Below are 23,592 nucleotides of genomic sequence, written 5' to 3'. Positions count from 1 at the left end.
ATTTTTACTGGGGGTTTTTTCAAATATTACCGGCCGTTTTAACCCCTGCAAATCATATTTCCCGCGGTTGGAAAAACCGGTGGGAAAACGATCGATATTAGCGGGGATTCCCAGAAACCGCCGGAATTTCCAGGGGTTTTGTAGAAACCGCCGGAATTAGTTGGGGCTTTATGAAAACCGCCGGAAATAGCGGGGCTACTCAAAAACCGCCGAAACTAGCTGGGGTTATCTCAAAACCGCCCCTATTTTTGATGGTTTAGTTTACCGGGGTTTTAAAACCGCCGGAAAATTGTATAGTTCATTTTTTTTTATTGTAATAAAATTAGATTATAATAAAAATGATTTTATTGACAAAACAAACAATAAATTAATATGAACTAAAATTTAATAATATTGTATAAAATAAACTACATTGTTCAACCTAATATCATTCATACAACTAATTGTTCATACATAAAAATTAAAAAGAAAGAGGTTCATTATGTTCAATATAGATGTTCAATACTAAAAGTATGACTCATAAAAGTATTCAATAACAATATGTAATTTTTTTCTTCATTACATCCATTGTTTGGCCCACTCCCTTGATCAGATACCTACAATATAAGATAATAGTTAATCAATAATATATTTAATAAAAAAATCATACAAATAAATTTAACAATTAAAAAAATCATATGTGCAACATACTCCTAGTGTTTACATGATCATATAAAACACCATTTCAGGTCCACATGTATCCCCTTCATCACCCTTCAGTGTATCTTTTCAATCTTTCAATTAGTTTCCAGTGTCATGTATGACATTCAATTAATCGAGAAATCATTTTATTTTTGAACAGAGGTGAAATGGATTAATTTTTGAACTTCGTAATAATGACTTCTTTTATTTTATTCAATAGAATTTAGAAGCAATAATTTGGGGATGACCTGCTTCTTATTATATCTTTTCTACTATATAATATAAAATAATAATCAGTTTTACAAATTTGTATTTGATAATTTAAAATTAAAAACATGTATATATAATATAATTTGTAAAGAGGGTATTGCTACTGTTTTTATGAGTGAAGAGTAGTATTATCCAGTATAATATAATCAGATTATATCCCAGTTCTGAGTTGGATTAAATTTTGAGATTATTTATAATTTCAAAGACTGAATTCACATTATAACTTATATTTTTAATTCCCTTTCTTTTTATTTATCTATTTAATTTTTTATCTTGTTAGATTATTTCTTACCCTGCTTTCTTAAGACATTAATTCTGAGGTGATTTAAGAGGAAGTGGCTATGTGTTGAGTGTGTCCCACACTAATCTTATAGTAATCCCAGAATAGCAAGGATTGGGTTTATACTGCACGATAATTCTCACTAATGGATGGAAGCTTCCTAAATAAAGTATAACATGTAATATAGTTATTAAAATAACTAATCTTATGGTAATCCCAGAATAGCATGGAAATTTTAAGGCATTGTTTCTAAGACATTGTCTCTAAGGCAATTTTTAGGAAATTTTAAATTTCATTACACTATCTAAGACATTGTTTCTATTCCACTATCCTATACATCAATTCTAAGAATATACACAATTTCCAACAACCCAGGATAGGGACTTGGAGTATTTAAGCATTTGGTTTTCTCTTTTTAACAACTTGCTTCTAAGGATGAGTTCCCCAAAAGTGATTTATCAATTAGTATTACAATTAATAAAAATAAATCATGTACAGAAAGCTTTAATAGATATTCTTTTTTGTTGACCTCAAGCTGCTTACCTGAAGAGCATGTTTGCTAGAGGTTTGAAATTGTGTTTGTATCTGCCTGGCCACGGTAGCTTCAAGTTTTGAACCAACTGATTTTTCTAGTTGATTCGATGCCTTGTCTCCCACCCTTCTGCAGAATTCATGGCACAACCTTGGTCAAACATACTCAAGAAAAAATGAGCATTTTAACAGTAAAAAAATTGATTTGGGAATAACAATTGAAGAACTAAAATTGGCACACAAATTTCTGAAAACATTTCAGTTGACCATATGACATGGCATCCAACTTGACAAAGTAACACTTAAAATGAAACATGGAACTGGGAAGAGAAGATACAAAAGAAACATAAAAGCAACACTTAAAAGTTTTGAACAGAATCCCTCAATATTTGAAGGCAAGTGTATGAAGGGGATTGTTGTACAAGTAGACCATTTGAAGTTAATTAAATTTATAAGGGACGAAGGAAGTTGATTTTTCTGCGGGCATGCATCCAGAAGAACAAGTGACATAAAACAAGGTACATCTCTAACAGATCTTCAACATTCACAGAAGCTATTCATCCCAGAAAACTCCAACAACTTATTTATTGTTACTAAAATGCACTATAAGTATATGGTACTGTCTCAACAGAGTGATGAGAAAAGTAATGGAGAAAATATAAAGGAGCTCTCACTCTTCAAAACTTTATCATTGTTTTTCTCTATTCCTTCATTTGTAAACATACATTCATGCCCAACAAAAATCAATATCTTCAAAATGAGAGAAGAACAAATTCTAATTATTGAGACGCATGTTGGATAACTGTCAAGTACTTTCACTCGGAAACTATGTCAGCATGCTTCTCATGGTCATGGCTCACTTAAAACCTAAATTTTAAGTGAACTGGATATACGACCAAACAATAATCGTCGTTGTCTAGGCAGTATGTGTATTCCACTGCGGGCTCTGTTGCAACCGAGGTATACACTCTTATATGCTTCGGTTTTCCATAACCGAAGCATATATGGCGCGTTTAAAACCGAAATTTTTACTAGTGAAGGTAGAGGGTATAGTAGACTTAGGGATATTGGAAAGGAATTAGGTGTAACCTTTACAAAGAGACAAAACGGAAGGGGTACTTTCATGAAAATTGTGAGAATACTATAATCACCCAATTTCAATGATATGCTCTGAAGTGTATAACATCAGTGGTCTAACGCAAAACATGGGATGATGCTATATAAGCAATAATTGAACAGGAAACTGGAGGGAGGTTCAACACATACATAATTCTTCACACTGGTAAGATATTATCCGTTTTGAACCAAATCCTCACGAATTTGCTTTTTGTACACTCCAAAAGGCCTCTTATCAATGGAGGTATATTATGTGTATATAAACTCATGTTCATCTAATGTGAGACTTTGTTTGTACCTAACAATCCTCTCCTTAAACAAAGGACTATGGTTCTCCACCTCCACCTCCCTTATAGTCTCTTGCTCTCTACCTCTCATGATACATCTAGCTATCTACCACTGGCCACCTACCAAAGCTTCATCTTATCATGGAGGGACGTACTCGTCTTGAGCCTGGTCACTAGACCTGAACCATGGGCTCTGATACTAATTGTAAGGAGGTTCAACACACACATAAGTTTCCACACTGGTAAGATATTGTCCGCTTTGGGCTAAGTCCTCACGAATTTGCTTTTGGTACACTCCAAAATGCCTCTTACTAATGGAGGTATATTATGTGTATATAAACTCATGTTCATCTCTTGTTTTATCTGATGTGGGACTTTGTTAGTACCTAACAATGGTTTGTTGGGATAAACTTAAATTTTAGGGTTTTATTAATAATTTTTTTTAGATCTTATTTTATTAGTTTTGGGTCTAGTAATATTTAGTTTGTTTTGATAGAGATAAAATAGGATAGGTAGTTATGATTTTTTGTTTATCTAGGTACAATATTATTTTATAATAGATTAAGCAGATTTTATTTTTAATATAGTTGATATTTTATTTTCGGATTTTATTTTTATTTTCGTAATATTGTAAGTATCAGAGCTATTTAAAACCCTTCAATTATCAATAAATAGAAGACTCAATTTTAGGAAAATATTTTAGTGTTTGTATCGTGAGATTTTCTTAACAGTGGTATCAAAGCTTTATGCTCTGAGTACCGAGGGAGAGAGAAAAAGAGAGAGGAGAGAGTCAAACGCGTGAGAGAAAAAGTGAGCGCTTGATTTTTTTTGTGAGAGAGGGCAAAGGTAATGGGATGAGTGTGCCACAAATGTCGGAAAAGACCAATTACGACAATTGGTCTTTACAGATGAAGGTTCTTCTTGGATCCCAAGATGTATGGGACATAGTGGAGGACGAGTATAATGAACCCGCGGATGATGAGCATTAGACAGTGAACCAAATTACTGCATTGAAAAAGACACGAGTGAAAGACAAATCGGCTTTGTACTTTCTGTATAATGCAATGGATGAATCTGGATTCGAGAAAATCGCTAATGCAAAGTCAACAAAAGACGCATGGAAAATTTTGAAGGTGGCATACAAAGGAGATACTCGCGTGAAGCAGGTCCGAGTACAAGCTCTTAGAAGAGGTTTTGGTCATATAGAGATGGATGAAAATGAGGGAGTTGCTGAGTTTATAGCTCGAGTGCAGTAGATGGCCAACCAACTCGGAATGAACGGAGAAAATGTTCCTCCTAACCGGGTTGCGGAAAAGATCTTGAGAAATTTAAGAGATGATTTTGAAAGTATCGTGGTCACTATAGAAGAGAAAAAGGATTTATCAATTCTCACCATGGAGGAGTTAGCTGGGTTATTAAAAGCCCACGAATTGAGGAAGAAAAAGAAAAAGAGGGAACCCAACAATCAAGCACCACAGGTACATTTTGACTTGAATAAATCTCATATTACTCAAAGTTGAGGTCCTTGCGGCAGATGGAGAGGAAGCCGAGGACGAGGTAATTTTGAGAATGATAATGAAGAGCAAACCGGTCAGCAGAATTGGCGTGACGAGGACAAGGAAAAGGCCGAGGTGATCGGTCAAGAGTGGATTGTTTTAAGTGTGGCAAGTATGGACACTATGCAAACGAGTTTAGATAAAAAAAGTGCTACAATTGTTGTAAGTCCGGTCACATTGCTAAATTTTTTCGAGTTGAGAAGAAAAGTGAGAGAAGCCTTCTTACAAAAGAAGAAGATGAAGAAAAGTCACTAGTAAAAAAATTGCTTTTTAACACGCCCTATAGGCTTCAGTTTAGGAAAAATCGAAGTCTATGAAAACGCGGTGACATTTTTGTAGTTTAGGCAAACTTATATGCCTCGGTCAAGAGGACCCGAAACATATAAGTAATATTATCTCGGTTGATAGCAAAATCGATGCCTAAAAGTATACCTTTCTGCTTGACAGGTCTGAAATTTGAAATCTGCACAGAGCCTATGGCTTCGGTTCATTCAGAACCGGTGCGTATAGCCATTTCATATTTTTTAAAATTTTTTTTTGGGACGATAGGCCTCGTGGAGAGTAGAATTGAGGTAGTATTAAGAAAAAATAACCTACATGTTTCATTTCCCTTATTCCAGTATGTTTCACTCTTCCCTCATCCCCTCCCTCCTCTCCTGCAACCCCTTACATTCTCCACTTCCCTCTCCCTCAACTCCACCATTCCCTCACCAACCTTTTCTCCCTTTGCCATGATGAAGAGAGAGCTCGTGACGGTGCTGTGAGGCAAGGCAGCTCGTGACGGTGCGGCGAGGCGAGACAGCTAGCGACGGTGCAGCGAGGCGAGACAGCTCGCGACGGTGTGGCGAGGCGAGACAGCTCGCAACAGTGTGGCGAGAGAGTCCATGACGGTGCGGCAAGAGCCCGCGACGGTGCAGCGAGACAGCCCGCGATGGTGCAACAAGAGCCCGCGATGGCGGCTGTGATGGCGACTGCGATGGTGGAAACCCTTTTCTCATGGAGCAGCGAGGAGGCGACGACGGCGAGGATGCGGCGGCGGCATGGTGGCGGTTAGGCGCTGGATCTGCGTTTTTGGATTTTGGTTTTTGGTTCTGTTTCTCTATAGGTGGATGGCGAAATGGATATCTGATTTTGGTTTTTGGTTTTTATCTTTGATTGGTTTTTGGTTTGGATACTGTTTCTTTGATTTTTGGTTTTTCGTTTGGATACTGTTTCTCTAAAGCTTTTGATTGCTTGCTCCGTCAGGGAATAAAGCCTCCTTCTCCTCTCTTCCACCTCCATTGTCGTCACCTTCGTTTGCTCTCTCCCCACTTCCTATTTCCCCCTTCTTTGATAGGAGCAATCATCTGAGTTTGTCAAAGTAATTTTGCCCCCAAAAACATGGATGAAAAAAATTGCAGATAAGCTTGATATTAAAAAAGACAAAGAAGTTTAAGGCACAAAGAGAATAGGAAAACATAACAGAACGAGAAACCAACACTGATCTCGGTTGAAAATAAAAAAATTAAAAAACTCTACTGCCTCGGTTGTTTGTCAACAGAGGCAGAATCTGAACCCTTTTGATTCGGTCCACAACTGAGTCAAAAAACCTACCCTTTTTACCTCGTCTGTATATGTCTCGGTCATAGAACCGGTGTCTATACGTGAAAATAACTGAGGCCGTTAATCTTAATTGCACTAGTGAGTGTGAAATCTTGTCGATGGCAAAGAGCTCATATGTAGTGGACATGGAGAGCCCAATCTCAACAATGGATGAAGTGATCTCGGTAAAGGATACAACAATTGTGAAGAAGGAAAACTTGGAGAAAGAACTCAAACAAAAAGATGAAGAGATTCAGTCAATAGGGAGACTTCTAGATGAAGCTAAGGAAATTATGATTAAACGGAGGATTGAGCTTGAGGAGTTGAAGAAGATGGCTCTTGAAAAAGAAGAGAAAACGTATAGTGTTCTTGAACCAGACGAAGAGGAAGAGGAAGATGTACTCGATGAAGAAGTCGGCAAAGATTGTTGAGAAATTGCCTAAGGTGATAAACGAGTTGGTCAAGGTTATTGAGAAGTCGGGCATAATAAAATCAGTCAAAGCATTAAAGAGGTCAACCAAGGTAAAAGACAAGAGGGCCATAAGGAAAAAGAAGAAGTCAAATTTGATTGAAAGAAACAAACTCGGTGTGGGATGATACAAATGGAAAGCTGAATGAAGGAAGGAATAATTTAAGTTTATGAGGAAGTTTGTTGGGATAAACTTAAATTTTAGGATTTTATTAATAATTCTGTTTAAATCTTATTTTATTAATTCTGGGTATAGTAATATTTAGTTTGTTTTGATAGAGATAAAATAGGAATAGGTAGTTATGATTTTCTATTTATCTTTTTTTTGTAAGATAGTTGATATTTTATTTCCAGTTTTTATTTTTATTTCTGCAATATTGTAAGTATCACGACTATTTAAAGCCTTTCAATTATCAATAAATAGTAGACTCAATTTTAGAAAAATATTTGAGTGTGTGTATCGTAAGATTTTCTGATCAGAAACAACATTACAATATATTATATTATAAAATACAACCAAATCACTTGAAACAAGATTTTTCAATTTATTTCTTACATACAAAATATTGCAAACGATAAAACTAAATAAATATTTTGCCCTTGTGCAACTCAACATCGATTTCCTTTGTAATCCGAAGCGTGTAGAGCATCTGCAACACCTGCCTTCTTTTTTTAAACAAACATTAGTTTGTGCATTATAAGATAAAGATATAATATATTTAAATATATGTAGGAGTTTTGAAGTTGCAGGAATTTGGAGTCACCATCTCAGCTCTAGGAATAACATTAACACTTTCGTTTTTGTTACTCAAAAATCCTTTAACAAGAAATTAAGGACTAATTCCTCTACGTATTTAGTATCTAACTCTTTCATACTTTACGATTAATTGCGTTATCTGATTGTATGCTTAAAGACTAAGGTTACCCGTTAACCATATTTTCTAATGGTATTAATCAAATTTCTCAAATTTTTCTGAATTCAAGAGAGAACCGAAAATTGTTTAGAAAAGTTATAGTAATGCTTTGCATTTGAGTAAAACTTAGTAACTGCGGTGTAAGAGAAGTGTGGACCATAGAAAAAGGTTCTGAGAGATCCAGAAACGAACATATGAACTGAAAAAGACCGCTCATATGGGTACATAAAAAATAAGTGTAAGGAAAAGAAGTATTGTGATTTGAGAATTATATCTCGCTTTACCAATTCTAAGAGAATTTTTTTTTTCAAGAATTTAATTCAGTAATTAATAATTAAAATAAGGATATCATAAGAAAGCTACAACATACCTTCTTGTCTTTGAGCTACGAGGACTACTTTGTTCCATTACCTATAACCGTTCATATATATAATTTATCAGTCTGTTCATAAATCTTATGTAGTTATTTCTCCAAGGATGCCAAAGTAGTATTGGCCCTAATAAGCCCCAAAATCCAGTAAAGAATCCTATCCCCATGCTCATGTATAATGCTTCGTAAAAAACACTGTCTTCATCGCCATTGATTGCTTCAACTTCTGGGAACTTTACTGTCGTTTGATCTCCATCTCTAGGACAACTTTTGTTGAGTTGTTCACCACAAAGATCTACGTTTCCTTCAGAACTAGAGCCTTCAAAGGTTCCAAAATGTCTTCCTCGTGGGATCTTTCCTGAAAGAGAGTTGTGTGATAAGTCCAATTTGCCTAGATTATCAATTTGAGAAAGAGAAAAAGGAATTGCCCCACTGATATGATTTCTTGATAAGTCAAGGGACTCTAGTGAACTTAAATTTCCTATCTCTGAAGGAATTTCTCCGCTCAGATGATTTCTGGATAAATTCAGAGAAACTAATCCAATCTCTTTTGGTATTTCTCCTGTTAAATTATTACTTGAAAGATCAATGCTCTTAAGTTGTAACTCTGGATTCGAAAACCACAGTTCCATACCTTTCCAAATCCATGTTATGTTAAGTGTATAATTATCAGAACTGGATAAAAAAGGAGCATAAGGTTCATGGTAAGTAAGATTGACAGACCAATATATCTGATTTAGAGTTGCACCTCTGTTGATGATCTTTTCAGACATTACAGTCAAATTCTTTAAGCATGTTGGAATACCTCTCGATAAGTTATTCCTTGAAAGATCCAATGATTGAATACGCTTCAAATAACAAAGATTAACTGGAAGATGTCCACTGAAGTGATTCCCTCGCATGTTCAAGATTATCAATTGTTGCATACTTTCTCCAATCCATGATGGTATTGGACCAGACAATATATTTTCACTCACATCCACCATAATTAAATTGCTGCAGTTCTTCAAAGTGGAAGGTAATTCACCCATTAGGTTATTGTTTCGTAAAACCAAGACTTCCAAGTTAACAAGGCTGCCCATGGAGACATGAATCTTCCCTGACAATTTATTGTTGCTTAAATCAAGAAACAATAACCTATCAACATATTTCCAACAGTTTGGCAGTTGTCCCTTCATTTGATTGTTTGATAAATCTAAAGATAACAAATTTGCAGATATGCTTTGATCACATAAGAATGAAAACAAATTTGAAAATTTATTTTTGGAGAGCTTGAGCTTTGAAGCTTGCAGTAAAAAGGGTGGAATTTTGCCTTCAAATTGATTTGAATGCAGAAATATGAACGGTCTATAAAGAAGCTTCAATGATATGTTGGGAATTGTACCAATGAGATTATTGTAAGACATATTTAACTTTCCCATATTTTGCAAGTTGTTCCAAAACCAGTCTGGAACGGAATCATTAAGGTTGCTATTAGAAATATCTAGAAATATTATGGAAGTTTGAGTCTGAAGCCAATTAGGAAATGTTGGGCCCAGATTACAAGATCTTAATCCCAAGAACAATAATTGGAAAGGAGGAAACCAAGTAGGACCAATTTTTAGTGACAATGAGTTATCTGATAATTGTAAGAATGCTAATTTGGAAAAATTGGAAAGATTCGACTCAGTAACATCACCCTCTAAGTAATTTACCGCCAACATAAGTTCAATCAACTCAGATAACAATCCAATGCTTTTAGGTAACCTTCCTGTTGTTACCAGATAAACTTAGTCTCTGAAACACGTGTCTGTTGCACCATGAAGAATTTAGAAAGAAGCTAGAAATTTGCCCACTCAACTTGTTGTTTGAGAGGTCTAAACTCTGCAATGTGCACATGTTCCCAAAGAAAGATGGAATCTCGCCTTGCAGTTTGTTCCGAAAGAGGCTAAGAACTTCAAGAGAGTTCATTTCTTTCCCAAATCCATCTGGAATGGGACCTTCCAACATGTTGTCATTAAGTTTAAGTGTACGAAGATTGGTAGTGGAGTTGAAGAGCCAGTAAAATATGGATGATGATTTCAATAGATTAAAGGAGAGATCAAGCGAGACAAGAGAAGACGAAGAATTCGTAATTGAAATAGCTGACATGAGAAAACTATCATCCCCAAGACTACAATTTTGCAAATAAAGATTTTGAAGTTTTGAACTGAAGTTGAAGATACATTGAAAGACCGATGATGACATCTTATTATAGGAAAGGTCAAGGATCACAAGAGAAGGAAAGGTTGAGTGGACTGGAGATGACAAAACAATGTTATTATGAGAAAGATAAAGCTCTTGAAGATTAAGGCTAAAGTTAGACAATAATTGAAATGTTGAGGATGTGAGCATATTAGAAGAAAGGTCAAGGATGGTAAGAGAATTGGAAAAGTTGGAAGGTGAATAAAATAGAGAATGAATATGAGTATCTGAAAGAGAACAATGAACTAGTCTCAACTCTCCTAGCTTTGGATAATGAATCATATGCAACCAGTCAGGGTTGTGTAAACCATCTATGGCAAGATGTGTTAGGGAAGAGAGACTAGACAGCCAGTCTGCATCCTTAGGTTTGACATCAAAATCACCACCAAGTCTAAGAGTTTTCAAGTAAGGAAGATTCCCAACCTGGAAAGGGAGTGCTCCAGAAAATGAATTAGCACTGAGACCAAGGTATCTCAACTGTGACATATTTCCAAGTTGACAAGGGATTTTCCCATCAAGATTATTATAACTGAGATCAAGATACCTTAAATTTGTAAGGCTTACAAGTTGATAAGGGATATCTCCACGGAGAAAACAATTGTTACTTAAATCCAGAGATAATAAATGTGAAAGGCTTCCAAGTTGGGTAGGAATATTACCACCAAAAGAAGAATAGGAGAGATTGAGATATCTTAAGTTGGTAAGTGAGCCCATGAGTTGTGGGATGGGACTCTCTATAAATTCATTGTAGCTGAGATCCAAATGTTGAATACTTTGCAAGGGAAACAGTGAAGTGATATTGAGTGCACCTCTCAAATATTGTGTATCCGAACCACGGAGACGAAGGATGGTTACATGACCTGTTTGATGGTCACATTGAATGCCTTTCCATTTGCAACAATCTCGACTGTTGTCGTCGTCTCTCCATGTTGACAGCATGTCAAAGAAATCGATCAGGCCATGTTTGAAGTTAAGGAGTGCTTGTCTCTCCCTGTCAATGCACTTTATTTGTGCAGTAGTGTTGAATCCGAGAATGGATCCTGCAGCAGGTAACAAGAGCAGCATAAGTACATAAAAGAGTTTCAGATAATAATTAGGCATTATGTAGTTGCTCATATAAAATAATAAGTGTAAAATATGTTGTAAACTATTCATTACAGAACCAACTCATAGCATTTATATGGCTCATAGTCTGGCTAATTGACAGACCCGTTGATTCTCCTTCAATAAGAACCCATACTTTACGTTATATATTTTTATTTCCTTAACTACCCTTCGGTGGCTTTCAATTTAAATTTGTTTTTCTTTATATGTTATATTATGCCAATACTTCATACTTTTTATTTGCTGGATTCTTTTTATAACTTTTGAAAAATATTCAAGCATTTTTCATATTTTAAAAGTAAAGATTAATTTAAAAATTAATTCTTTAATAACTAAATTTTTTATAGTTAATGGTAAAAATTAATTTAGACTTTAATTCCTAAATTAATTGTAATTTTTTATTTATAATAAAAACTATGTTAGATATTAATAATTTTTAAATTATAAATTAATATTTAAACTAAATAATTTTTATCTTTAAAATTAATTATTATTTAATCATTTTCTTATAATGTTTCAATACCTCCATCTTTCTTGTTAACAAGGACCAGAAAACTTATCTCAGTTCTGGATATTTGATCAGGTTATGTTTGAACGTAATTTGTATACGTCCTTTTAAAAAAATGGAAAAGACAAATAATTTTATTTTTTATAAGTTGAAAAAGAAAAAAAAATGACTGTATTAACTAGTAATATATGCTTCCATAACAACACAATGAGTGGGCTAGTTCAAAATTTAATAAATCTACAACTTTATATTTATTTTGATGTACTCATATACTAGATAATAAAAAAAATCAATAATCGACAAACATATTTTAAAATAAATATACTTTATGTGAGACAAATATATTATTTAATTGACAATGTATATATCATCGAGATTTTAAGAGTCAAAGGTCACGCATATATAAATTATAAAGAAAAATATTATGGTTGCGTTAGAAAAAAAAAAGACTAACACATTTCCTATAGGTCAACGCTATTTTTATGGCAGTTAATGCCCAACATTCTTATAATGGCAATTGAATAAAAAATTGTCACCAAGAATTTTGAATTAAGATTAAAAATTAAATTCAAAACAAAATTGAAAAAAAAAACTATATTCAAAATAAAATCAAAGGAAGATCAATTAAAAAAATTACATAACTAAATTTAAAAATAAAATCAAAGCAAAATCAATATAAATTACACAGTTAAATTCAAAATAAATTTGAAACAATTCAAGTAAGATTGTAGAATTAAATTTAAAGTGAATTTAAGACAGATCTAAATAAGATCACATGCTTAAATACAATAAAGAATCAAGTAAAGATTGAAAAAATAAATTAAAATATAAAATTTGAATCAAAATAAGTTATTTTTGTTACATTTTAATGTTAATTTTGGATCTGATACTCTAAAATACTATTTGAATAGTTATTGTATAAGAACCTAAAAATATATATGTATATATATTAAAAGAGGATGGGGTGAAAACATTATTAAGAAAAAGGGAAGGGGCTTTTTATTAAAAAGAAAACAGTTTTATAGTTTCTGCTAAACTTTTAGAAAAAAAGAAGCTGAACTCATTTTCTTAAAAGTGTTCCTCTCTCTAGAAAGCTTCTTCTTCTTTCTCTACCTTCTCTCTAATCTCCACACTGCACCAGCCAGTGCATTGTCATTTAAGTAGTGAATCTGCATTCCCGGAGTCGAGAGCTTCAACTTGAACCGATCGGTTTCGCGTTCTATAGCGGGTAAGTGGTTTTGCCCTTTTCCTCCACTGTTCTTGAAATTAGGGCATGCGATTTTGCTCTTGCATGTGCCTTGTGTATTCTTCCTTTCATTCCTTGCCCTATTCTAGCTCTAAGAGTTGTTGGCTATCACTAATGCGGTGATCTGTAGGTCCGGTTTGGTTCTCCGCTGTGTGGGGGTCCTGTTTAAAGTATTCTAGCAAGTTGTACTGCTCAACTTCTAGGTAAGGGGAGCTAGTTCTATTCTTGATTTTACTGTGTGGAGTGAATGCATGATAAAATTTTGAAATGGTATGTTGTGGAAGCATGAACTTGGTTCTAGTAAACTTGAAATGCATGTATGGAAGTGTGTGTTATGTGATTTTGGTGATTGATGTCTATAAACTGTTTGGAATGACTTAGAATGATGGAATTGTGTATGTTGGAACTGTTTTGGTGTGAAAATTCTGTGGTAGTACTGTTAGAAAGGAAATAAAGTGTCTTTAGGGTCAATTTTAGGCCATTTTAGAGGAAGTGAGGTAGGGATTTTGAGTAAATGAGGGCTGCAGTGTTCCTGGACTGTTTGGGCAGCCTAGACAAGTCCATTGTGACTTGTTAGAAGCATAACAGTAGTCGAAAACAGGTTCCAAGTAGTAGAATCAAATTTGGGTCCCTAAGTTGTTGAAGTTAGTGTTTTGAAGCTGAAAGTGAACTTTAATCACTTAAAAATGGTAGTAGAAATGTTTAGAATCATTTGGATAAGTTTAATTAAGTCTAAAACGAGAATTAAGAGTCTAAGAAGTTGAGAAAAGTGGTTAGAAATGGTCAAGGGAGGTTCTGTTACCATTCTGCAGAATTCTGCAGAATTAAATTCTGCAGAATGCGCAAACTGACCGTTCGTCCATGTCGGATTTGAATGCTCGGTCATGCCATGTGCTGAGTAGCGTTCGGTCATAATGTTTAGGCAATTAGCGTTCGTCCTTGTCTCGAGAGCGTTCGGTTTTAGGGGATGATATTAATAGCGTTCGGTCATTGGTTTAAATAACGATCGCTCAAGTTATGGTTTAGTAACGATCGCTCAGGTGTTGGTTAGTAGCGTTCGTTCATTCGCTGGTTTAGTAGCGTTCGTTCATTCGCTGGTTTAGTAGCGTTCGGTCAGTTGAAGGTTTAATTAGCGTTCGGTCAGGGGTTGAATTTGTAGCGAGCGTCCATAGGTAGTAGCGAGCGTTCATATTGGTGGCGTTCGGCCTTGGTTTAGTTGCGATTGTGAGCGTTCGGCCTTAAGTTTGTATTCTTAGGGTGAATCTTAAGCGTCCAGTCTTGATATTGGTTAGTGATCGCTAGCGCTCGGTCTTCATGAGGTTTGATCGTTGAGCGTTCGTCCCAAACAAAGTCCGCCCAAGGGTTTTTGACGTTCGTTCAAATAGTGTTCGTCCAGTAGTGATATTTTCTGTTATGTTTTCTCTCATCCAGTAAGTTATGTTATTTAAATATTTCGGTTACAATTTATGAATGCATCTTCATGTGATCCAGATTGGTTGAAAGTGTATGGTTATAAGTGGTTTATGATGTACATTGTTGATCCAAAAGGAATATCATGAGATTTAAAATGGTCGGATTGAATCGGAAATTTAGATCTCTCGGTGGGATCAGTTAGTGTATTGAATGAATGTAAGAGGCTTCTATATGGGGGGTTATCCCTAACACTCCAACGGTCTTTCATTCTCACTTAGAGAGGATTGACGCGTGTGGTGGGAGTAGTGGGAGGTCCTAGGGTAGACGCTATCACTGGAGGTCTATTCCGCGGTAACGGACTAGCCTTGTGTATGGTCGGGTGGAACCCCTTGGCAATGGCTTTGCAAAGCAGTAGAGGCCATCACAAGTGCACAACCCGCCCCAGCTCTACATACATTCTATGTCCGGACGTGTCTAGAGTCTTAACATGATAGGATGCTTGTCTTGATGAGTTTTATGAAATAAATGCTTATGTTTATGGTGACTAAGGTGTTTATGTGGGTATGGATATTCGAGGAAATGCTAGATTGATGGAAAATGAATTGTATGATTGTTTGAGACCTAGCTCACCCTTGCATTTGTATGTGTTGCATGTGTTTGCTTTCCCCTTGCGATGATCATCCAATCCTTTGGATGTGAGCAGTAGGTGATGATGTACCTTTAGAGCAAGCTTTGGAAGTTGAGGAAGACCCAGCCCCTATTGCTTAGGATTTCTACTAGTTCTTAATTTAAATAGCTCTTTATTTTGAAAGACTTCTAGCCTTCATTTTATCATGATCTGTATTTTGGAAACAATCTTTAGGTCCCATTGAACCTTTATTCAATCATGTATTTTGGAGAATTATGAACTTGTACTTAAGTTTTAAAACTTCCCAGCCAGACTTGGATAACTGTATTCCTTAATTCTATCTACTGTGTACTCTTAACTGCTTTCTATTATTATAATAGATGCATTCTACATATATACATTGCTATATATTTTGGGATGTCACATATTGAATATAATTAAAAATTATTATTGAATAAAAAAGAATGAATTCTAAATAATGAGTTTAAGCTCTATCACAAAATTAAAATCTTAGCAAAAATAAATTGAATAAAACGTTTTCATTTTTCTTTAATCATTTATAATAATATAACTTATTGAAAAGTCAGCATTTGGAACATATTGTAAAGTTAATTCAGAACAGGATAAAATAAAATGTTGGATTATTTTTATAATGGTTCTTAAAATAAAATAGCATTACCCTTGTTATTGAAGATGTGATTGTTTGGTTTTCATTGTATGTCACAAGGAAAGGTTGGAAAATTATGTCTATTTATTTTATAAAATGTCATTATTTTCCATGTTTTTAACTCGTCCTTTAGCTCCTGTTCACTTAAATGGATTTAAGGGAGAGTGATTGAATGAATTTGAGAGGATTTGAAGGTAAATTTTTTGTTATTTATTTGAGTGGATTTTGGAAGTAAGTGAGAGTGAATTTGGAAGTAAAGTTTGTGAGAATTAATGTACAATTTGATTGATGTGACAGATTAAAAAAATTTAATTTCAAATCCACTCTCACTTATCTCTAAAATCCACTCAAATAAATAACAAAAAATTTACATTCAAATCATCTCAAATTCATTCAATCACTCTCCTCCAAATACATTCAAGTGAACAAGGGTTTAGAGTTATATATTGTGTAACTAGCATTTTTTTTTAATGTTATGGAACCTTGTCTTGTCTCAATCACTTGAACTTTTAGAACGATGTGGTACATTGTAAAATTAATTTTTTCTAGTAATGTTTATTTTGATTTAATATTACTTTTGATCTTTATTTTTGTTGATTTTATTTAACATGAGATTCATTTTTTCGAGTGTTCAATATGGTTCTTATTTTCATAACTTATGTTCAATTTATTCCTTTTTCATGACGATGTCTAAATCGTTAATGAAAAAGTGTATATGTGAACAATGACTAAATGACTTGTTCCTTTTTGGCATACGTGACCAGTTAAAAACAATGTGATGTGGATTTATGTTATTCTTATTATTTTGTTGAAGAATTAAAATGGTTTCAGAAGTAAGGTTTGGTTTTTGAACTACATGGATTTTTTCGTGGTTTGGTGGGATCTTTTCCTGATTAAGCAAAGTCCTTCCCGTGACCGATGTGTAGTCATTGGTTATTGGAGTATGTTTCCCAATCTTCTTTGTCTTGTTGCAATACTTGGGGACACCGAATTTTTCTTTCCTCACATGGTGGTGGTTCAAGGAGAATTGAGATAATTCTCATTTGCAATTGTGGTAAGATGGCAGTGGTAAGAAAGAACTTCAAAGAATGTTAGGAGACAATTTTGGAGTTATCATAACTATAAGGTTATATTAATAATAACATATTTTAATTATTTTTAATGGAGTTGTGTTGGTAATTAATATTGTCTTTGAAGCTTTTTTTTTGCTAAATTAAAAAGTGGATCTTTTAATGTCATGTCTTGTAACTATTTCAAGTGGTGCTTAGAAGAAAATGTTGATGAAAGGGATGTTATCATTGCCAGACAAAGGAAGAAGATTTATGATATGGAGAATTTAGTGAAAGTTTTGTAAAAATGATGCAATTGTTAGTAGTAGTCATGTGTGTTGTTGGTGTACTGAACATAGTTATGTTGTGTGTGTGTGTGTTTATGTTGATGCCACTATGTGCTTTGGTTTACAGGGAAACAAATTTGAATTAAATGTAGGTTATCCAATGTTAATGTTTTGTTTTTTATAATCTCTAAAAATGAATGATTGATTGAAATTTTTATTGGTTTGAAATTGTTCAAATTAGTCCCATTTTTAGTTACTTTTTTGTCAATGTGATCCATATTTTGTTTGTCAATTTGATACATAACAAGAACAACAAACATAATATATTAAATACAATTAGTTATGGACTATCGAAATACATTGTTTTCATTAATGACATAATAATAAAATACTAACATTCATTAATTATGGACTAACCAAATATACCTAACCACAAAAGTAGTGATTCCAAAAAAAAACATTGTTTGGTAGACAAATTTAAGAAAGTACATTAGAAAAGTGCAACAAATGTCATTCTAATGAAATTCCAAATACTACGAAGCAGTTGCTCTCCTAATTTTTAATTTCTCCCTTCTGATTGGTTGACTTAATTGTTCTGTGGATTGCTGAGTTGGTTGTAGTAGTGCCTCTAGTGATGGTTGAGAATGTTAACTTGCATGTGTTGGGACCTCTAATGATTGTGAGAATTTTTGAGTTATTTGTAGTAGTGCCTCTAATGGTTGTGGGAATTGCTGAGTTGGTTATGTTGGTGCCTCTAATGGTTGTGGGGGTTGTAAACTTGGTTTTGTTGATAGGTGAGAAAGTTATGTTGGTTTTTGAGAACGTAAGGGACAATGATTTTTGTTATGGCCAAATATACAATAGATGCTACATTTTTTTCGATGCCCACCTTTGGTTATTTGGGTGTCATCCCTCCTTAGCTCTCATTGTTCCAACCTTCTTTTTTCTTTAGTCTGCCAAGAAACTTTCTCTTAAATGGTGGGAGGACATTTGGAAATGATGTTTTTTCCCATATAAGTGGTTATTGACTAGATAGATGATGGAGGCATGTGTTTCTTCATATGTGGATTGTCTAAACCAATTTTGTACATAGTGTTCTGGGTCAAAAATTAATTAAGAACTTCATTGTTGCAGTTCATAAGTGTTCTTGAGGTGTCGTGACTACATGGTGGGGCAACCTTCCAATTCATAAGTTTCCTCTCCTTCCTCTCTTTTATTTTTAGTCTTTTAATTCAATTTCTTAATTGTTCTTGTTTAGTTTTTAATTGTATTTCTATGTAGGCATGGTTTTCCATATCAACCATGGAATACCATGAACTAAAGGACCCTCATGCCTATAGAAATAAAATGTTACAACACACTCTAAATCTCACCCAAACCCATGCATTCCCATGAGGAAAACCAAGAACCCATTACACCAACCCAAGAAAACCTATGTTGCACATGTATATAGCATGAAATACATGAAACCCTATTACTATATGTAACTACTAGACTCCTGCACCATGCAATACGTAAAACACACTAAAAAATTCCCAACCCCACCATGTAGTCACGACACCTCAAGAAAAGAGAAGAAATAGTCACTATACACACCAAAGGAAAAGGAAATCATGTGGTTTCATACACCCCAAAGCAAGCATTCATATAAAAGTCAACTCTCCTTACCTTACAACTAAGCAAAACAACATTTGTTCTACTCTACTTTCACTCATAGACCTTGGCTTTGGCTTGAATCTCTTCCTCTCAAATCCCTTTTTACAGTAGCTATGGTTTTTCCTCTCCAATACCTCCTTAAACCTAATGTTTATAACCTTCTAAAACCCTAAAATGACCTCACTTTTGGCCCATGAGCCTAAGGCTACGAAACTTAAATGAAACACATCATTTTGGCTTTTAATGAAATTAAGGAAAAGATGAAAGAGAGAAAAAAAAAACTTCTTTTTTTATGCATTGGACCACTACTAGACCTATTTATCCAAATTGGGTCGAAATAAATTCCAACTCTTCCACTATTGGGCCAACATGCCCCAAACTAATATATAGCGCAAAAATAACTATATAAACCTTATTTAAACCTTTTGGCAACCCAAACAAAATACAAGAAAACACATACAAATGGATTATTGAATGTCTTATCCTCATACAACCAAACTATAATAAAATATTCTTCATTTTCCTTATTCCCACCCCACTAGAATATAATATAAGAATAAAAATATTCTCCATTTTTCCTGGGTCTTACATGCATGATCAATATTTACCTTAAGTCAATTAATAGATGGAACTTGCCATAATATGTCCTTAAATGGAGCCACCCTACCCTCCCTAGTTTGAATATTAAAAATTTTCAGCACCAAAAAATTAGAGATGGTATTAGTCATATGTTTCTTAAATTTATTTCCTACGATACGTAGCAATTCCTTAATTTGAAAAACAGTAGAAGTAAAAGCAGTTTAAATCTAAAATTTACTATGGTTTATCATCCTTCAAATCATCTAGATAATTACAATAATGACAACCACTTTAATCATAAACTGAACAACTAAATTCAAAGAGAAAAAATTGTAAATCATAAAAAACACCATTTGACCATTCTCATAACTGCATAACAATAGAATAGTGAAAGAACAAATGAGAAAAATATTTAACATTATTCTCACACAAAGAATACATAAGCATAAAACAACACCCATTTTTTGAACCTCCAACTGTAAGACCCATGAAAAAAAAAATATTTATAGTACTAAATTTTAGAATTTTATTAGTAATAATAATTTTAATGGATAGAAAAATAAAAATTTTGGATATAAAATTATAGTAATTCTAGAAGGAGAGCTTCAAAATTTTGATAACTTATTTAGAATTTTTTTAGAAAATTGAATAGTAAAAAGTGAATAGTGAATAGTAAAAAAAAATTATTAAGAATTTCTTAGCATGGAAGAAATTAGGATTCCTTAGCATGGATGGAATTAGGTTCAGATTTAATCAAGTGGCTAATTAAAATATTATTTTTAAATAATATTAAAATAATAAATAATATTAAAATAATTAATGAATAGTAAATTTTTTTACCTATAAATAGCCATGGGAGGGAAGGATATTCTACACCAAGAAAAGAGGAATCAAGTGAGAGCTTGAGAAATATAGAAGAAAGAGTTAGGGAGAAATTTTTAGTTGCAAGAAGAGTAGAGGTTCTCAAGAGTTTTTGGGAAAACAAATTCGGAGCAAGAGATTAAGTCTGGAATAGAGGTAGGGGAGCTAACATTTCTATGCTTTTATATTCTGGTTTAGTATTGTTTTATTATTATTCATGTCTTGAAATTCTGTATGAATACTGTTAATGCTTACTGTATATCTATCTATGTTGAAATTCGGTGTAAATATTATATGTTGTTGTTTTGAATCTGTAAATAAGAAATTTGTTAAAAACTAGTTGAGGAACACTTTGGCTAAGGAAAGACTTGGTACTTAAGTTGTCCATTGTGACGCACCTCTCTTTCCTGGAAGTCTACTCGACAAGTTTTTAACTTAAATCCTATTGAACAGATTTTGTACTGTTAAATTATTGTGCAATATATCTGGTTGGAATGGAAATGTCTGATGAATTCATGTTATTATGGTAGATATGGAATAATGAATTATAATTGTGATGATTGCATTTTATTATATTGGATTTGAATTTATGCATCTGAACATGTATGAGTATTACGAGGAGATGTCGTAAGGGTATAATATGAGTTGAGGAATGTGAGTATGGTATGAGTCTCGCGGAGAGATTCTCTAATGTCATGGTATGTGTATGAGGATTGTGGTGAGATTTCGTAATGAGTTAAGGAATGTGAGCATGGTATGAGTTTCGTGGAGAGATTCAGTAATGTTATGGTATTTATGTATATGTTGATGTTGAGGGTCCCGTAGTTGGAGGTTATCCTGATACTCTAATAATCATTCAGTCTCAAGTAGAGAATGATGAATTATGTGGTGAGAGGGGCAGGAGGTCCTGGTCTATGTGCCGGTTTAGGACATAGTGAGGGGACTAACCTTGTGAATGGTATGGAGGGCAGAATGTCCTGGTCTATGTGCCGGTTTTGGACATAGTGAGGGGACTAAGAATGACATCACAAGTGCGGAACCTCCCGTGACCGCTCATCAACGTATCATCCGGATGAGTGTCTATTGGGTATTGTGGTGTTTATTGGGTATCGTGGGACGAATGTCTAATAGGAATTGTGGTATGAGGGTGTCGGACATAATTACTATATGATGTTTATATCAAAATAATTATGCATGTCTTATAATTGATTTGTTGCATGTTAGCTCACCCTACTTGTTTGTGTTTGGGTATGTGCGATGATCGTATAATTCGTTATACGGGAGCAGATGAAAGGAATGTCGCCTCACACAGTGCCAAGAAAAGGGAGGAGTAGAAGAACTATAATTAGAACCTTTTTACATGTATAGACTTATATCAACTAGGAAATTTTAAAGGGTGAGATTACGGGATGTTACCGTAAATGTAATGTTAATTATCAAGTGTGAAAATTTGGAATGTTACATTAATGTGAAAAGTTGGGATGTTACATTAATGTGAGAATTAGGGATGTTACACCAACTTAATAGGTAAATGACCATACAACAAATTTCAAATAACCAAAGTTTTAGTTGGTGGAACAATGTTCATCCAAATCAAATTCTCTCAATCCACACATTCTATACCGATAGAGTAAAAGGTTTTAACAACTTTTTGAGAAAGGACATTAGTATCATCCAAAATCCAATTAGGCACATCCTTCTCCTTATTAATCATCAAAGAAAAAAATTACATAAATCAACAACGAAAGGAGAAAAGTTCCAATGAGTACTTGTCCAAGCCGAGCAAACAACAAAAAGATAACATTACTCTATCAAAATAAGGATTCAAGCCAATTTAGATATGCAAGAATCAGAACATCAGCGATCGTTCCAAAGATTAATACAATCACCCTTACCTAGTGTCTAAAAAGTATTTTCTAAAATAATATCATATGCATCCTTAATATCATTCCAAATTGATGATGATTTAAAGAACATATATTTCTTATACTTAGAGTTACGAAATCGGATACACATGAGTTTAGCCGAAGTCATTTTTTCATAAACAAACTCTCAAGCTTAAGGTAATAATGCTTTATTTTTCAACTGAATATTAGTAACCTATAAACCATCATTCACCTTAGTACCACACACGATAAATCATTTAATAATGAGCAACCTTCAATTTTGTATATTTTCTGTCCAAACAAAATTTTGAATTCATTGTTTTACTTCAATAGAAAACCTAATAAGTCATTTATAAATCTGAGAACTATAAGACAACAAGCCAACAATTATGGAATTTACTAGCTGAATTATTTCCATCAAACTAAGAAACTTTTCCTTCGAGGAATCCAACTTATTATCAATCTAATGCTAAAAAACCCATGTCTTAGAAGTCCTAAAAAAACTGATACACCCAAATAAATAAATAAAAAGAAGGAATCATTGGTTATAAGAGATAAACTTCTTGATATGTTTCATAAGAAAAAAAGAAACATTAGTAATATAAAAAAAACTTTTAACATAACTTACCTACTAACTAAAGAAAGTGTCATACATATACATCAATCAAAGATGTCAAATATTGTAGATTATAACATCTCCTTAAAAAAAAATATTACTTGTCCCTAAGAATATTTTTAAAGGTAACAGTTCCATAACAAAAAGACAAAATATATTGAGAAAAGTCTACCAAATAATAATGGCGTTTTACCAAAAGCTTGGAAAAACATAAGTTTAATTTGTCTTTATATAAATTTTTTGAAGACTTGCAATTTCAAAGTTTATGCAATTGTTTCAAATTCTAAATTTGATGTGATTGTACGAATAATTTTCTAACCCATTAAAAGAGTGAGAAAACGACATATAAGACAATAATAATATCTATTATATTCATAACTATACTTTTTGTAAATGTTTAAAAATACTAATATATTTCCATAAAATATGTATTTTCTAAGAAATATGTAATGTATGAGACAATAGTATAAAAAAAGTGCATCAAACTATATATCTAACTTATCTTATTTAAATTAAAGTAAAAATAATTCAATATTTACTGTAAATATAACAAAAATAATAATTTATCTGATTATGATTATACCGTATGACCATACTTGAAAAAATCACAAAAATATACAAACAAAAACAAAATCCAGATTAATTCTTCTTTCTATAAACAAGCTCTAAAAACATTAAACGACAAACAATAATAATAATAATAGACAAGATTATGAGATGCACCAAACAACAAATAAAAACTAACTAAACGTAAAGCAAAACTCACTGACTAATCTAATAAAAACTTAGCTAATGATCATTAATAAGTACATTA

The 23,592-nt window shown here is 33.3% G+C and overlaps 2 protein-coding genes and 1 long non-coding RNA gene across 3 annotated transcripts; all 3 read right to left on the bottom strand.

The window, feature by feature from the left end:
- Window positions 1-367: 367 nt before the first annotated feature.
- Window positions 368-1,985, bottom strand: LOC128193653 (uncharacterized). Its single transcript, XR_008245069.1, has 2 exons — window positions 1,775-1,985; window positions 368-596 (listed from the first exon to the last, which is right to left on the bottom strand). It is a non-coding gene; the product is annotated as an uncharacterized LOC128193653 (long non-coding RNA).
- A 5,307-nt stretch (window positions 1,986-7,292) lies between these two features.
- On the bottom strand, window positions 7,293-9,796 carry LOC128193355 (receptor-like protein EIX2). The gene is made up of 2 exons (XM_052866686.1): window positions 8,056-9,796; window positions 7,293-7,434 (listed from the first exon to the last, which is right to left on the bottom strand). The coding sequence occupies exon 1, from the start codon at window positions 9,756-9,758 to the stop codon at window positions 8,097-8,099; it is 1,662 nt and encodes a 553-aa protein (XP_052722646.1). The 5' UTR covers window positions 9,759-9,796; the 3' UTR covers window positions 7,293-7,434; window positions 8,056-8,096.
- LOC108320712 (probable LRR receptor-like serine/threonine-protein kinase At3g47570) lies at window positions 7,293-11,407 on the bottom strand. The gene has a single exon (XM_052866687.1). The coding sequence runs from the start codon at window positions 11,392-11,394 to the stop codon at window positions 9,793-9,795; it is 1,602 nt and encodes a 533-aa protein (XP_052722647.1). The 5' UTR covers window positions 11,395-11,407; the 3' UTR covers window positions 7,293-9,792.
- Window positions 11,408-23,592: the final 12,185 nt, after the last annotated feature.

This window comes from Vigna angularis, chromosome 8 (assembly GCF_016808095.1).
Source record: "Vigna angularis cultivar LongXiaoDou No.4 chromosome 8, ASM1680809v1, whole genome shotgun sequence".
NCBI lineage: Eukaryota > Viridiplantae > Streptophyta > Magnoliopsida > Fabales > Fabaceae > Vigna > Vigna angularis.
This window is presented reverse-complemented; position numbering and strand designations above follow the sequence as displayed.